Source organism: Lepeophtheirus salmonis, chromosome 6 (genome assembly GCF_016086655.4).
Source record: "Lepeophtheirus salmonis chromosome 6, UVic_Lsal_1.4, whole genome shotgun sequence".
Classification (NCBI taxonomy): domain Eukaryota; kingdom Metazoa; phylum Arthropoda; class Copepoda; order Siphonostomatoida; family Caligidae; genus Lepeophtheirus; species Lepeophtheirus salmonis.
In genome coordinates, this window is record NC_052136.2 from 41,576,698 (window position 1) to 41,595,548 (window position 18,851).

An 18,851-nucleotide genomic window follows, 5' to 3' on the forward strand; every position below is an offset into this window, starting at 1 on the left:
TATGATTTTCTGCTTAATAAACTGCGTAGTTCAAACAAATGTCGATTACTCCCGATAGTCTTAAAAAAAAAGATTACTTTTCAAACGGATTGGGATTAAGAGTACACAATGCACAAAAGTCAACATATTTATAATAGGGTTGACTATGGGAAAACATAAATTCTAAATTTCACAGAGAAAGGAAGTCAGTCTATGAAGATTAACATGTTATAATGGGATCGAAAAAGAAAAACACATAATCAAAAGTTTTGAAGAGTTCCAAGTTTTTGACGGGTTCCGAGCTTTTGTCGATTTCCGAGCTTTTTATGAGTTCCGAGTAACTCTCGGGTTTTAATGCCTACGAGCTGAGTTTTTTGTGTCATTTTTTATTTACTTCATAAAACTAGAGTAGCAATTAACGAAATTTTGCTTGTGGCGCATCACTAATTTTTAACATTTATTAATACAATTGAATATTTTATTTTAATACATTTCCATACAGGGGCTTAGATAGTAGGGGAGATAGGTATTTCCCCCACAATTTTAAATAAGAAATATATCAGTCAAATTTCAGCAAGTAAAGTAATGAATCTTGTTTTTAACAACCTTTCGTTGAGACAATCCAAACTAAAAGCTTGATTTATTTTCCACAAAAAGCTTAAAGACGATGAAGGGGAGTTCTAGGCAAGGATTTTTTTAATATCTAGATATATATTGTAAACCTTTTAAATCAATTTTCTTCACAAAAAGCATAGTCTTAAACTCCTCGATAAACTCTTTTAGTCTTTGTTTATGCATATAAAAGTATTGGGAAATTTTAGTATGGGAGTTTGAAGTCCCCAAGTCTTTTAAGAACGTTGATATTAGATAAGGCAGAAAATGTTTTTATTTGAATATCTAATTTTCTTCAGGTCTGTCAACCTCACAAAGAACACTGTATCCATAGAGATAAAGAGTGTGAAAGAGGAATTAAAATTAGAGATAGATCCGTTAATCCAATTTTATATTATCACTTTAAAGCTTGTGAAAGCTATTTCTAGTCTTCCCTATTTCCACATCACAAATTAGTTACTACTCTTGTAGCCCAAATCAACGATAATTTAAATCATGTAACCTCTTTTTTGGTTATGCTTTACCATGTGATGTTAACATGTTAAGTTTTTCAGATAGTTTAGACAAAATGTGACTTCTTAAACTGAATCCTTGCTTCCACGCTGGCAGATCATTTGAACGACAGTTACAATAATATCAAACAACAATCCAGGATACTCATATTACCAAGATATGTCTCTATATATCATGCGTATTACTAGAAGCAATAATATCAATTATTTGTATTGAATTGTAAGCTATTATGACACTTAGTTATGTCTTTTATACTCAAGAAAATAATTTCTCAATTTCTTTTAATATAACTGCTACCTTTTTAAAAATACTACACATACAAAAACATATATATATATAAAATATATGTAGATCGTTTGCTATGACTAAAAAACCTTGGGTAAAAAAGTAATCCACAATAAAGTGCAGTAAATATATGTAATAACTAATAACATGTCGTAGAAATTTTGTTGTTAAAATTAATTCGAATATCAAATAAGGTACACAAATTGATAATTAAGTTCAAAAATCAACTCAGAAACTAAATTAATATGACATTATTTTTTATTTAGTTCTTTCTTACTCACGGATCTAACACAAAAGATCTTCGTGATACTATTATGTTTTCTATACAATAAATAAAAAGTACTAGTACATAATATATTAACTGAAAAATTTAAATCGGATTTGTTGAATATAATGAATGACTAATGATTGTATGACAAGAAGAATAGAAGGCTCTTTTCAGTTAATAATTTGACATCGAAAAATAGATTAATTAAAGACATTTCTTGAGGGCATTTAACGCATACAATATTTCAAAATAGGTTTTAAAAACTTTGGAAACTCGAAGTTGACGTAGATTTGAAAAAAGAACCTCCTTTCCTCGAACGTAGGCTTTAAAATGTAAATCATTATATACAATTAATGAGAAACCTAGCCTTGGTGGCCCTGTAAACAAAACAAAAATATACATGTATAAAAAATTATAATTAATTAGGAATTTCATGTTCCTTACCCCCATCAAACTTCTCAACATAAAAGAAATCAATGGAATGTAAATCTCGCTGATATAAAACCTTAGAAGGAAGGGTACTGGAGCAAATCTCTGACTCTAAATGATTCAAATCCTTTAACTCTTCCACTTCTATACAAAGGACAGCATTGTCTAAATCAATACAATCCGAGACGTCTTGCTTCTCAGTGCTTTCAATCGTGTATTGAATAGGTTCTTCAATCACAGTAATATTTTCGGGACTTGGAGAGTCTCCTGGGAATATAGACGGGATTGCATCACGGTTTAAACGTCTCTTCTTAGAGGGTTGGATATCACTATATATATCCGAACGAAAGTCGGTCTTTTTAAAATGACGAGAACATATTACGGCATTATTTATGTTGATGCTATGGGACTCTATAACAATGGAACTATTTTAAAAAATGTTTTAGATCAATAAGTATCACTCAACTATAACATACTTGAGTTCCAATCGATAGGAATGACCTCTTTCCAAGTCTCAATCCATGTGGATTCATTAGGAAATCCGTGAAGGGATATCGGATGTTCTTTTTTAACTCCTCTACTCGAAAATCTTCCAGTATCACATCCAGGAACTATACAGTTTCTATTTTTCCCCATCTTCTTTAGTTTTTAGTAGACAATGCCAATCCACTCTTGAACCATCAAGGATTGGCTGAAACTTATACTGTTTAAATCTATCAAAAGAAAATTAGGGTAAAATACACTCTTTCCATAGAATACACCAATGTTATTGAGGGAATTCCTCTCACAAACTTAAAGGAATTGTCATCTATTTATAGGAAGTAATAGATTATCACTCGAACGCTTCTCCTTGAAAGATAATAAATTTTTAATTTGGAAAGATATTAAAGTGAGCGGAGAAGTAAGCTGTAGATGATCCAATGACAAGTTGTACTAGCAGATTGAATTAAATGATTATGTATATTATTCGGAATAATATTATGTTGTCAGGAGTGTTAATAAAGATTAGATCCGGAAATTTTTAATATGAAATCACGGAACCTTCTTCACCAAATGATTCATATACGATAATATATATGTATGTATTTACCTACGTATTACATTTCACCTTATGATGAGTTGGAATTTTGTATGTTAGTACAATACATGATATAACTTATAATATTATCTCACAGTTGACTTCCTCACACTCATATATAAACGTCAATGATGAGGGAGTTTACGTTGTATTTTATATACTACAACATAATGCAACATATTATGTTAAATATTACACAAATATTTACCGTACTATCGATCTACATTCTGTAGCTAGTATATTGAATCACCCGTAATAATACTCTTTTTCCAATTGTTAGTATATGTAATATTATATGTATATTCAATACTATTTGTGTCACTCATATGAATGCAGTTGTCGTTGTTGGTATTCAACAGGTGTGGAAAGTTAGCATTTTTATAATCCTATCGAGACTCCATAATAAAACAAAGATTATCTACTTACAAAATTTATATAAACAAGGATCAAGACGTGATATATTCTTGATAATATAATTGATTAATTAAAATGAAGTTCATGTACATAAATCATTAATTATATTGATAAAGATATCGACGTATAGTTACTCAAATTAATTATAATCGCTTCAACTTAATTTAAACATCATATACCTATATATAAAAGACAGTAACTTATGAACACATTGAATATGAATTCTTTACATTAACTATATTCGGGATTATGAACGGAAGGTACGTTAAATGAACCGAACTCATTTTTTTATCGTTGAACGCTGAAAATGGGATTATACATAACTTATGGTTTTAATTTTGAAATTGTTTCTTTTTGTAAGGTCATATTGGAGATATGATATAATCTACCTATATTCATTAAGTTTCCATTTTTTTGAAAATCAAAAACTTAGTGTAGTGTTTTGTGACACGTAAATTTCAAAAATGTAATTTTTAAAAGATAGGATAACCCAACGCTACATCAATTCCCCTTTGAAAATTAGAGAAAATATGTTTTTTTCTATATTTTCCAGTACTGGCTTTCTTTAAGTAATTTATAGATATTAATATTAAAGGAATGTATATGTATTGCCCTTGATGTGAAGAGTTCAAATAGGAAGAAATTTTAATCATAACTTAACATTAATTTAAGTAAGTTTACGATTGGATGACGCTATACTTAGTGTTGATATAAAAGTCCAATTGTGTCCAATTCGTGGTTTAAGTTATCTTTTAAATAATTAAAAATCCATATTCAAAATCTATTTCCACATAATTTACATCGACTCTTTATCTTTTAACACACATAATAAAAGAGTCATGAATTAGTTTAATAAAACTTTAACCTAAATCATAGTCAAAAATAAGATTAGAAGAGTGCAGAAGAAGTTGATGAAATAGATAAGATACAAGTTTGAGAATAGGTTCAGAGAAGATGAGCCAATCGAAAAGGGAATTAAGTGTAAGGGAAAGCATCAAACATTTTCTATGGGCTTTAGATGGACAAGTTTTTAAAGTTTTCACGGACCACAAACCTTTAGTCACTGCGATTGACATTTGCAATCCCTCTTGGACATCAAGACAGTTCCGTACCTTTGCATTCATAGCATAATTAAATTGAGATAACAAACACGTTATTGGAAAATTAAATCGTACTGCAGGTATTATTTCTAGAAGTATAAATAACATCACAATAATTTTTAATTTTGTTTCCTAGTTATAATATGTGTATTATTTTTTTTTTAATTTAATTTTTCGAATTTACTTTCGTAATAATTTAATACTACAACTCTTATCATCAATTTGAAAATGACAATTGTAGTTTGCCAAATATACATTTAAGACTCTCTTTCTTAGGATAGTTATACAATAAATAATGTTGACTCAGTATTATTGATGTTTATGTGTTAACCATTTACATATGTCAAATGTTTACCTTTCCCCCATGTTTTGCTTGAGAGACTGCTTGAAGTCCAATTTGAGAATCTAATCTATCTTTTCTTTGATTCTTTGTGAAATTTCATTCATTTTTAGGAGCCATTTTTGAGCAATCCAAGGACTTTGTGGTATTTTTGTGTTATACAACTCCGAGCATAGAGACAGATAATTATTTGAAAAAAATTTATAGCTTCAAAGATATCAGGAGTTTGAAAAACGTCTTCCTCTTGTACTCTATATTCTTTTAATGCTCTCAAAAATACATTTATATTTTCTATTAGGAGAAAGGCAGGCCCCTTTACCTAATTCTTTATACTGCTCCTTGAGATATTTTGTTCATTAATTGGCATAAAATAACTCAGTTAGGTAGAATTATCGCAAAACCATCTTGAGGCAAGGGAGTTTCTATAAAAAATGCAGTCCAATCTGAAGTTTTAATTCCTCTCTGGTAGAACTAGTGACCTAGTTGACTTATCAAACCTTTTTGATAAAATACAAAAACGAATAGAAAAATTAAGAAGCATCAATTAGTAATCACTTACAAATCTCCACTCCACTTATAACCCTAAAATCAAAAACTGCCATTTTTTTAAATCGGGATTAATTCCATATTTGAAAAATGGCACTTGGATTAAATACATGTGAAGGAGAAATGTAAATAATTTACAAATCCAATATGCGAAAAAATTTTAAACTATCCGTACAATTTTTGTGTTAATTTTGGTGAATTGACATTCCATAGCCAGAAACGACGTTTTATACAATTTATCAGAAGATTTTACAAACCAATTAATACTTAAACTAAAAGGACGAAAGGGCATATGAGAGGAGATGCGATATTGGGTATTCTTATTTTTTTAGATTCATGTCAATTTATGAATTTATTAAATATTAATCATAATATTCTAAATTATTATTAGACAAGTGAAATTTTGTATAAAGGTTAAAGAATATTATCGACATTACTAACGAAATAAATCATCATTTCCAGCCCCACCATTTTATTTTTGAATCCTTTTTATTCTTTAGTTTTCAAGTTAATAGAAGTTCTGTTCATATCCTTTAGAATATTATCATTTACTTCAGAAACTAATTGTTTTGCCATGCAATTGAATATATAACAATCAATATGATGTTCTTCATCATATTTAACGTCGTATTTAATGTATAGGTCTTCTGAATTAGTTTTAAAATATTATAATTAGTAAAATTATTCTTTTGGATTTTTTTTGTTGAAGATATAATTTTCCTGAGCATAGACCTGTTGTTTTAAATTTTTGAAAATAATGAATAACAAAATTTACACACTAAGAAAAGTAGGTACTACAGTGCCTTTTTTAGAACTCGATTCTTTGTAAGCACTTAGTCATTCTGGAACAAAACAATTATTCACCATATCAATGGATGTCAATGCAAGCCAATTATGAATAAACTTCAGACCAATGTCGTAGTAAATTAATTCATTAATTTTCAAACATATTATAACTAATAAGGCTAAAAATTAATACAAAATAAAAATATAAACTTAAATCAATGAAGCAGATAAATAAATAAATATTTATTTACTCGTATTCCACCATTATTTACAATTAATAAATAAGAAAATAATTTTAAGTTTTAATGTCCAGTTTGAGGAGATTTAAATTTATAGATCTTTTGCATACCATGCAACTCGGATATTCTAATTATTGTTATTTTGTGTGCATGAATAAAGTGTTTTCTCATGACGTCAGCATTGTTAATGCCGGTCATTGGAGGGCCAAAATAACCAAGGCTTATGACAATGAAAACGCTTCTTTCATTGTTATTAAATAAAAAGTTAAATATTGCTACGTATTTGGACCTCAAAATAGGACCAACAAATAAAAGGACTTAAACCTTATTGTCTATTACAAATTTATCCATCTAATACCTAGTATTATTAAATATCAGATCATAATTATATATTAAAAATATGCTATTACATCGTTATACAATCTTATTTCCATGTTGTAGATAAAAATGAACTATTGGACTGGAAATAACAGTATATATTTTTTTAATTTTATACAAATATAATTGTTTATCATTGCCATCAAGTATTATTCAAACAAGTGTTAAGTTTTTTATTTATTCATAAATCGATTTCATGGAGTTCAATCAAGATTTCCTGGAAATATATTAAAAATATCAACTGTATAGATAACACCAGCTCTTAAAAATGTTATTAATTATTTATGGCAAAGATATCTATATGGATAGGGAATCCATCAGATATGTTATAAATAATACTAAATTTTTTTTGATAGGTTCCAAAAATGCATTTCTCACCTTTTACTTCTCATAATAAGAAAATCAATTTCTAAATCTGACAATTGAGTTGTAAGAATTTGATGAAAAACAATTTATCAAAATTCATAAGTAAGTACCTAGTACCAAGTACCTGATTTCATTACTATAAAAAGGCAAAATATGTACTTGCTTTTTGTTTTAATGGAGATAAAGCAATAATTTTGTTTAAAAAAACCAGAGTCAACTACTAAAAAGTTTCGGAACAATTGGAATATTAAACAACAAAACTTCTCAGTTCTATAAACCGGGTGTTGCATGGTATAATATATTCGAATTATTTCACGTCGCTACCTTTATTATTCTGCCAAACCTTTTGTCCGAAAAGAAACAGAAAAATACCCATAATCAATTTTGTAGTTGGCCAATTCCAGGGGAATTATTCGCAACTATATAATTAATTATTATTCAATATTTGTTGAGAATTGTTTACGGCTAAATAAGAGCAGATTCTAATTCAACCAATCAACACTTAAAACACTAATAACGAGAAAATAATTAGAAACATCAACAGCTGACAACAAAATATACTCTGCATATGTGTGTGTAAGGGAAGTAACGCCGTGATTTATCACTAACTTTTAAAGTGGCCATTGTCAACTTTTTTAAAGAAGAGGCAAATTATTAGAATTTACTATATGTTCACACTAAAAAATTCTTATTAATCAAGAAATGGTTGAGTAATAATAAAATTAAATAGATATTTATAATAGAGATTAAAAATGATATTTCCATAAGAACTTGGGCAACTTTAAAACCTTTACCAACAAGGTTAAGGTATCCATGCGCCCCTAGTACATTCAAAAAGCCTGAAAGATCTTCCAACCCGTTTATTTCGAACCAATGGCTAAAATGTATTTTCAATAATATAGTCCTACTCAAAATTGGAGAAAATTTATGCAACACATGGTATATCATGGCTTCTGGAGAAATGATTGCAACAATTAAATATCTCATGGGGAATTATGCTACTAATAAAAAAAATTATTTATTTTTAATGGTAACATAGATGCATTACATATTCATATATATACTTAAATAAGTAATAGGTATAAATCAATGATATTAAGAAAGACAAAGAAAAGTAGTTTCCTGACATTAATAATTCTATTTTTTTAATAGCTATATAAATGAATCTATTAGTGCTTCAAATCGACTTGAGTATTTCTTTCTGTCTAAGAACAAAAGAAATAAAGATTTAATGGAGCAAAGGTTTTTATTGTTGTTTAAAGGATGTATTTGAACAGCTACGCACATTAAAATAATACTTTGATTAATAAATCAAAAGAAAGTAAATGTTTTCTTAATGTCAGAGCATAAATCGAGTTAGTAGTTTATGTATTATGAATGTGTGTTTATAAGGAAAGATTTAAATACATTTCTTAAACTATGTATATGTGAGGATTTATAAATGTCTGTACAGAGTGCGTACTTTTTATCATTGGATCTAAAAATAAACATTATGAATACATTCCCCCTTCAATTTGAATAATTATATCAACTTTTCCTTTTACCTACTTACTCTATAAGAATAATTGATAGTGTGTCAATTAAATGAATTTCCCCATCCGTTGGTTTATATTTCAATGTAGCAATAATATTTTCAATTTAGTAAAATATAAATAAATTTTACAATTCATATTATTTGTCAATGTATTTTCCAACCTTTCCTTTAAAAAAAAAAAAAAAAAAACTCATATGTCAATCTTTTTTTTATCATCGCTTACAAAAAAAAAAAATTTTGACGTACTTAAATAATCTTTTTGTCATCGTATTAATATTAGTGTTGAGATATCTTTTTTAGTTTTGTGTTAAGTGATTTTTTTCTGGACCGACATTTCAATCCTGACCGAAATTTTCATTTTTCTCAATCCTAAAAAACGTTTTTTTATCCTCCAATTTTTTTTTAAACAATGACGTTGGACCGAATCAAAATTGATTTTTTTTGTAGACCAAACATTAATACGACACCGGTGCAGACCAAAGCTGGACTGAATTAGTTAAAATTATATCATCCTCAAACCGCTCTTGGATTTCCAGACCCAAAATTAATTTATACCCTATTTTTTAAATAGGTAGAATGACCTGATTTAAATCAGAAGGAGCCAATTCACGAAAACAAATTGAGGTATAATACTCTAACGATATTTTTTATCCCAAAAATGAAGCCGTGAATAAACTAGAATGAACAAACTTAAAAAAAAAAAAAAAAAAGTCATAGCCACAACATGGTGTAAAGAAATTGAGTCTATTAAATAAAAAAATAAGTAAACAAGAGTAACACCCAATTACGTTACCCTCTCAAACAGTTGCCTGGACTATTCCTTATATGATACTTGGAATTCATAGTTTAGCAATATTAATTTTATGATTCGAGTTCAGGATTCAATGATCAGTAACTGACAATAAATTTTTGGCTACATTTTTATATTTGCAAATGAACACTTTACTGAAAATAGAAAATTCAAAAAATCTTTTTAAGAAAAATAAAAGTTTTCTTGTTTTCACTTTAATCCTCAAATTGTATTTTTTTTTTTTGACAGCTTCAACAGATTTTCTGTTGAAGACAATTAAAATATAGTATTGGAAAAATATGATGCCTATAGAATAATTTTTCATACTGTATTAACCCTTAACAAATGAAAAAAGGGTAATTTTTGCGTGAAAATGTACCACTCTTGACGGCAAGAACATTCTCAAATTTTAAACTATGGGTCGAATCTTATTGTTTCATGTTCAGTAAATCCTAATTTTGAATATACATATTTTTTCAATCGAATTTTGACTTGAAATCTTATGTACCAAAAATGGTCTAAGGGGTATAATCAATATAATTTTTTAATAATAGCTTGTAGAAAATTTGATGTAATGATCAAAAGATACCTCAAAAATAAAAAATAATGGATGCATAATATAAGAATACTATTTAAAAACATTAAATTTAAAAAAAAACTTTCTTTACTCATGAATAACCAGTTCTTAACGGGCTCGGAAGAATTATTCTCTTGAACTCAAAGGTTGTAGATTCACGATCGCTCATGGAGAAGGAAATATACGTAATGTTTACGGACTTCAAAGACCATGCCTAGGTCAGATGAAGTCATTGTAAAGCCATAATATTTACTTATACTTAATCAGTGCAACTCCATTTAACTAATTAAAGGAACATTGACGAAATATTATGATAAACAATTCTAGTATAACTAGCTCTCAATCTTGCATTCCTGCACAGTCGCCTTTTAGAACACTCAACCCCGTCTCAATTAACCTCATACCCCAACCATTTACTCTTTAAATATATCCCCCCCCCCCCTATTTTCGAGAAAATTGACATCAATTAATAGCATTTTGATGAATTAAATTGGTATAATCCGACCTGTGACTACGCAGTTACCAAAATTATGAAGTCGAATTTTAAATATTTTCTATAAGATTTTTGTCGAAAATTAAATTATTTTGTCAAAATGTTTAATATAAAGCAATATTTCGCAAGAAATTTTCTAAATCCATCTACCAAAAATTAAAAAAAAAACTCAACTAATTTTATTTCTGTGTAATATTCTGTGAAAAATATCAAATTTTAAAAGTTCTGTCCCTAACAACTAAAAGTCATTTAAAATATTTCCCTCTCATTTGTTTTATTATATCTATGTTCTATTATCTAAATTTTCATAAATAATCTCGAGCAAAGTACTTGAAGATTAATAATTATAAAGCCTTTCTTTCTATTTATTATTATTAAGATAGATACTTTCACTAATTAATTAAACAGGACAAATCATAAGGTAATTAAGGTAAATTTCCCTGGTGTTTTAAAAACGGATAGGTCAAAAATAGAGGAAAATAAATGTCTCGTTAATATGTATTAGGAAAGGCCGTTTGGAGGGGAGGGCGGGGGTAAACCCACTTTTTTTTAGAAATAGATAAATGGCTAGTAATAAAAAAAAATGATATGTATCAGTAAGCAAAAATTCACCTCTGAACAATATTTTCTTTAACTGTCGGACATTTGATTAAATTTCCTAAATTTAAAATTTTACTAAAATACTGAATTTTATTATACTAGGGGGAAAAAATCGTTATATTCGTATAGGTTATTGTTAATCATATTTATAAGTAGATTCCTATAAAATATTATTTAGTTAAGTAACAAATAGAATCAAAAACGATAAAAGTTTTAGTAATTTAAAAAATAACCTGCTAAAAAAGTTGCCTGTTTTGATCATCTCACTGCATTAAGTGGCCATCCTGGGTTTCAAATGTAGATGGACTTAATAGGTAGGTAGGATTGTATTAATATGTATAATGTGGTTCAACGTCTAACCTAATTAAGTCCAAAGTAATCCAAAAATGACGTAATCCGATAATGATAACACCTCTATTTTATTAGAAAGTAACATTTTGTGCTTTTTCGACAACAATTACTACAACCAGTGCTCGTTTTAAGGAGGCAAAGGGCCACTTGCCCTAGGTTCATCCATATTTTGAATGGGGTGCATCAACAAAAAAGTTTAACAACCACTGGTCTATGTTTTTGAGATTCTTGTAAATAAGATATCAATTAATGATGCTAAAATTTATTGAACTTGAATTTTTCGAATTACCAGGAAAATATTCTAAAAATGAGGTATAATAAAAAACATTGACATTTCAATACTGTTTCGGCGGGAAAAAACGTTTCCTATTCATCTGATGCATGTATGATTATTGTTATGAAATATAACAAGCCAAATTCGACTTTTTACCTTTTTAGTCTTCGGTCCTCCCTAATGTACATTGTGCATATTATATTCACTTAGCAAGTTTTCAAAAAAAAAAAAAAACATGGCCGAAATTAGTTGATAGTTAGCCCAGTGTCATGTTCACGTTGTTACGGCCCCGGCAATTATGACCCTATAACCATAGGTATATCACAGTAACACCAACTACTTTGTATCTCTTAAGTATGATACTAATTAAGTAATAAATAAGTTGAAGTATTCTAAGTGAAAAGGCGATGTCGACTCTGTATATTTCAATGACCAATGACAAGCTATAAAAACGAAGGAAACGACAACTGACGACAATATACACTGTGAATTTTTGTTTTCGTAAGATGCTACATAATATTATGTGATGATTAGTAATATGACGTCATTCATTGACATGATAAAGTTAAGGTTTTACTGTTATTTATCTATAATATACGTCTTGTAATATATGCATTAATAAATTTGGTTAACTTTACTCCTGCAAAATGGATGATTACAACTTTATCTGGACATTGCCCAGGGTCTTTATTCAATTAGTAGATTTATAGTAATGTAGTAATTAGTAGTAATGTGTACTGTTTAAATAGATACATATGTCTGTATCAATACTTAATTAAGTGGAAGTTTAGAAATGAAGATCTATAATATTGAAGGAAAGCATGTAATTGTAATCACACTTAACCACATTTCTTCTTTAAAAAGTTTATTAATATGATTGCATCTTTTCGTTTTCTGCAAAGAGACGTTAACCTGCTGAGATAATGTATTTCGCCACTAGTTGACTACCACCATCAAAATATTCCTAATGAATATCCATATAATATGTGCTTTAAAACGAGTGCTTTATGAATCATGCTTCTTATCTTCTTCTACGCACTATTTTCATGCATCGATACTCCTCTCCCAATTTTATATTTGTAGAATATTTATAATAATTATTTGTAGAAGTGGACTTTTTGAACACAAATTATCAATTATTATCATTTTATCGTTAAGTTATTCCTAATGAAAGGAGCGATCCATAACGCTATATATATATATTGTATATAAAAATATCGTAACCGGATGCAATATGCGAAGATATTGAATATGTAATGTATATTATATATGTATAGAGACAATTCAAAACATTTTTAAAAACATGTACGAGATCAAGCTTGCAAACAAACAAACAAATAAATAAGTGAGAAAAATACCAATACGATAATAAAATATTCAGTTCTATAGTTGTTAAAATATACCTATCTCGAATTATGTAAATTCAGTGTCATGAAAATTATCTTGTTTGTTGTATTGTTATTGTTTTTACAGATATTTTGTAGAGTTTTAAATATTAAAAAAATTGACTCATTAGGAATTGCAATTTTTATTCAATATATTGATAAAAACGATGTTATATTTTAATTCAATTTAAAGTGATAGCTTGATAAATAGGTATTGTTCATTGCACATAAAGTAAATTTTTAAATACTTTTTTGTAGAAAATTAATTTTATTCATTATATAAACACAGCATAATAATATCTGGTTCAAATGTAGCTCGAATCTTCTTTACTGTTTTATTACTTTCAATAAGTTAAATAATAAACTAACGCAACAGCGACTCAAGTGGTATGAGCGTTAATCACTTCTCCCTTATCAATAAGTTATCCTTCGACATGATGGATTATTCATATTGGAAAAAACTCATGGATCGACAAACAATCATAATATCAGAACAGGGACTTTCCCATAGAGTTTACCCCGATCATATGTTGTGCAATAAACCGAATTAGATGATTACATCAAGTGTCGAATAATTTTTTTCAATAAATAAACAAATGGATGGTGTTAAGCACTTTTTTTATTAGTTTTACAAATTAATGAAGTTTTATCCGGATTATCATTCTAGACAGTAAAGATTTTCTGCAAAGGAACACTCATTAATTTACCTTATATGACATACAATTGAGCCCAAAAGTATCCGTACCCTTTCAATATTTGCCTTATCTACATCGGAAATCGTTAACAATTGTTTTTAATTTTCTATTTTGTAATGTTTTTTATAATAATTACTATTTATTGACTAAAAATATTCCAATTGTCTAAATTGTCTTTTATTTCCTCGAAAAATTTTTTTGCTTAAAAAAAAAACAAACTCATTTTCTGGGGTTTCCATCATGGTGAAGTCTGGAAAGATTAAGAGACTTCTATAAACTACTCGAGAGATAAAGAATTTCCTTGAACTGATTTCTGAGGTATAAAAGTGTGATGAACCAATTTCTTGCTTCAGTCTTATTCTACACTCGATATGACCAAGGGCTACAGTGATGACATCCATTACACACATTTCCATCATGGTTCAAAACTACCTTAATTCAAATTTGGGACATTATGGATTTTGGTCAAAACAGTTGTCGGTTCTAAATCATACCACAGCTGAATCCCTTGGAATGCTACATATAGAGTTCCATTGAAACGAAGCCTGTGTAACTAGTCTCTCTAATGTTGATTCATTAAAAGCAACAGTTCAGGAAAATTGAATGACATGTCCGATAATACCCTAAAGTTAGTCTGCTCTAGGTTTCAGTCTCGTCTGGAGAATTTCCTTACAGCAAAATTTGATTTTTTTAAGAAACAATTAATAACATTATTTTTATATAAAAATATTAAAGGAATAAATAGATAAACTGTTCTTCAAGTAAAAAAATCGTTGTAATTCATTGTCCTAAAATTCAGTGTACTATAATACAGCCTGTATAGAAAAAATTAGATTTAAACATGTTTGACAGATACCCAGCCTCTTGGGTCAAATAAAATCTTCTATTTAGTATGTTCTTTCGAGGTCAAAAGCCAAAAATTATATAAATCCAGCCAGTCGTTTTTTAGTCCATACATAACAGAATATAAAATCAAAATGTTGAGAAAAAATGTAAGCATTATAGTGCCCATCACTTTGGTTGAACCAATGAATAGACTATATTGCGTGCAAATAAAAATTGTACAATTTCTACACTATAATGAATCCTCCCCAAAAATCCAAAGACATACTTATTAAGGCTGAATAACTTCATTTTTCAGGCTAAATTTCAGATTGTAAGAAACTGACATTGTTGTGCAAAATACAAAGGTACCCAAATTGATATAGTTCAAAAAATGGTATCAAACGACGTCCAAAAGATACTCTGGGCCTTATGGCAGAAAAAATTACTGTCTATGTTCAGCAAAGTTCAAGGATTCACAAGTAAAAAATCAACTCAATCCATCATACCATTTTGGAGTCTATAAATAATAGACAGGCAGACAAAAAACTTACAAATATCCTATGTATAAATTGCTCCAAATCGTATATTGGTTAATTAAACACTTTAATTCCAAAAAGTAAATTTATGCCCCTAAAAAGAAGTAGTGGACAGAGTAATTAAGTAAATTGAATATCATTAACGCTTTATCACGACTATAAAAAAAGTCCAATACTTCAACACATGCATAGTCTTATGATTTTTTGTTAAATTTGAATCCTCATATCTCTGTAGTAATTAATTAAATGTACCTATTGGACATTTCACAATTATTTGCTGTCTCCATGGTGTTACAAAATTAATTGAGCCATGTAACATCGACATATCAAGTTGTCGCCTACTTTAAATCTTGATAACTTGAAGACGACATTATCAAATAAAAAACCGGTTACCAAATAGGAAAGCTATTCTTGTCAGCTGACGATACGTAGTTTAGTTAGCATCATGCCGTCATCATATGAGGAGATAAAGAGCTATAAGTGGAACGAGGAGCTTTCGAGGTCCGCCGTAGTCATGGCATTGGTTAATAATGGAGGTGAAATCTCCAATTCAACGATTGCTTCAACCTTAGGAGTGAATTTACGGACTGTTCAGCGTCTCCGTAAGAAGCTAGAGGACACCTGGGATGTTGATGCTACCATAAAGAGGGCACCCAAGGAGGAGGGCGCCGACAGGAAGGTCATGGACACCGACTTTGTCGACAAGGTGAAGAAGATGGTTGAGGATGACCCTACAAGGTCCATGAAGGCCATGGCGAGAGATCTGGGCTACCATGAGAAAACAATAAGGGACTATGTATGGTCAGAAGAGCCTGCGGCCGGTTCAGAGGCCGTATTGAGGCTGTTATTGATGCCAACGGTGGTTATATCTATCGAATGAATGGCTACTCTATACCTATATGCTCGTCATAGTTTTGATTTTCAATAAAAAAGTTAAAAAATGTATATTTTGTGTTGTTTTTTGTAGAAAAATATTTTGGCGACAATTTTATCCCCGCTCCCTGTATTAACGAACTCTTATTCTAAAATTATTTTTTTTAATTGTTTGATAATGTTTTGAGGTCATATTTTTTGAATATGTTGGAGGATTGTGCCTTAATTGAAGGATGATATGTTAAAAAAGTTTATAACAATAATGCATACAAGATGGTCGAGATAGATGTGTGCTGACTAATATTTATGAATTCGAATCATGATCAGAGTCGTACCAAGAGGAGGGGGGAATGAAGAGTATATGTTACCCACAACACCCAGTGGTAATTTTTCGATGGTTGTCACTCGGAAAAAATTGGATATCATTAGGAAAATTTGGTCTAATCCACACTAATTTTGCAAACATTGTAATATTTTGAGTAGAATAATTGTTAAAAATTTCTTTTATTAAAAAAAAAGTCATCCAGAAAATATATCTATCTTTGCGCAGCATATATTTTAAAAAGCCTTGTCAAAAACTCTTTAGATAAATCCTAGGTACATTCCTGATGATGATATCATTAAGGATGGGATGCATGTAAAGAAGAAACTAATTATAGCTATTAGAATAGGAAAAACGTTTTATGAGTGTGTTCTTTCTTCTTTTTTGTTCATTATTTAATAAGGGGTGGGTATGTTAACATTTCCATCTGAAGTAAGCTTTCTCGCCCATCTTTGGTGTAAATTGTTTTAAAAATGAATAATAAAATAAATGAATTTACTTATAATTATAAATTCCCTTGCACTAACGCTATTTAAAAATTGAAGGTACTCCTCTGTATAGAAGAAATTCCTTTTTTCCCCCAAAAAAATATATATTAACAATGATCTTAATTCAGTAACACCATATGTCTCCCTCACGCCTTCTCCTCACGCTCTTAGACAAATTCAATTTCTAGATATCATTAATTAAAGATGGTTTCAACATAAACCGTTTTTTTGCGTCAGATTCGGATAAGTCCTTAAAATTTAGAAAGGCACAGGAGAGGACGCCAAAATTTTGGGACAGATACATCCTGAGCAGAGATCCAGTTAGGATTTTTAAACTGAACAGACAATTTAAGGGTCACTACATAAATGCTGTAAATCTTGGAGGGAGAAACATTAATTGTTGGGAGGGTAGCATCAACCCATGTCCTATCAAATCTGCAACTGTGATCCAAAGAGATTGACGTAATGAAATTAGTATCTCTACAATACTTGTTTATTATTATGTTTTAAAGAAAGGAATAAAATTTTCCTATCAAGTTTTCATACAAAGCATAGATATTCTTTGTACTTATTTAAAAACTCGTAAGTTGTTAAATAGATATAAATATTATATATGTATTAGAAGAGCTACAAATGTATATTAGTTAAACCATTTCTTATCAATATCTCTAAAGACAATGCAACTAGAACAACAATTGAGCCATTAGTAGTAAGACAAATAATCACTTTAATGTTGTCTACTATTCCAAATAGATAGATAAAAGCTGTTCCTATAAGAAAAAAAGAATTGAATATGTATAATGTATATACATTGTACATAATGTCTTTATTCGAATGAGACACGAAATATAGTCATGTAGGTATTGGAAAAGGAATGCCCATGTGGTCAAACTCATGGCTAATTATTATTTTAAGGGAGTGTTTCTTAGTATGTTCCCAAAAGGTTTGAAATAAAACCCCCTCTTATTAGTACAATTGTGTAGTTGGTGGTTATCAATATGAAGTTCTTGATGTTTTGAGAAGTGGATAGGATATTAATGACATAAGTATCTATGTATTATGATTTATGCACGTCAATTCATGCTAAATAATATACCCTTCAATAAAATCTGTATTATTTTGTGTGGCAAGCTCTATACTTATGAAGTTTTATTGTATAAAGAGTTTATTTACAATGAAAACAAACTTGTTTTGTTGTATATCAGTGGCTCTTAGACTTTTTACAGGCTGTACCAGGGCTGCAGAGTCGAAGTCGGTGCCTTTTGTGGTGGAGTCGGAGTCAGTGGTCGAAAAATTTATACCGACTCCGTCTACAAAAATTATTATAAATTATGGATATAAAACATATTTATTCAGTTCATATTTATTCTGATTCAGTGTTCGTTAAGTTTTGTTTTTTTCCTAAATGATAATAAATTATAAATATAAAGTACTATTAATTTATAAAACTTGGAAGTTAACTCATTTATAAGTTTACTCTACAAATTTCTAACGTACTCTATAGTCTTGATATCATAATTCACAAACATATCTAAAGTCTCAATTATTATGTTGGCCACTTGCCTTAAGGGTGGAGCTTATTTTTTAAATTTTCAAAAATATGGGGTCCTTATGTTCTCAAAATGTTCCTTTTAGATATAATTGACTAACTATGAACCATTTTGAAATATTTAGAAGTAACTCATCGTTTCTAAAGTTTTGAAATTTACAATTTTTTTAGAAAAAACAAATGTGTTTTTGTTTTTATATCATATATACAGTACACATTAACTCAA

The 18,851-nt window shown here is 29.0% G+C and overlaps 1 protein-coding gene across 7 annotated transcripts; it reads right to left on the reverse strand.

Moving 5' to 3' along the window:
• Nucleotides 1-1,629: 1,629 nt before the first annotated feature.
• On the reverse strand, nt 1,630-3,267 carry LOC121120457 (uncharacterized). Of its 7 annotated transcripts, none has more exons than XM_040715331.2 (4): nt 3,177-3,267; nt 2,553-2,799; nt 2,102-2,511; nt 1,630-2,034 (listed from the first exon to the last, which is right to left on the reverse strand). In XM_040715331.2, the coding sequence occupies exons 2-4, from the start codon at nt 2,720-2,722 to the stop codon at nt 1,862-1,864; spliced, it is 753 nt and encodes a 250-aa protein (XP_040571265.1). In that variant the 5' UTR covers nt 2,723-2,799; nt 3,177-3,267; the 3' UTR covers nt 1,630-1,861. The 7 variants fall into 7 exon arrangements, 6 of the variants coding, with proteins under 6 accessions (XP_040571265.1, XP_040571266.1, XP_040571264.1 ...); XM_040715332.2 differs by having other exon boundaries at nt 3,181-3,199; XM_040715330.2 differs by lacking the exon at nt 3,177-3,267 and adding an exon at nt 2,879-3,160.
• Between the last annotated feature and the right edge of the window lie 15,584 nt (nt 3,268-18,851).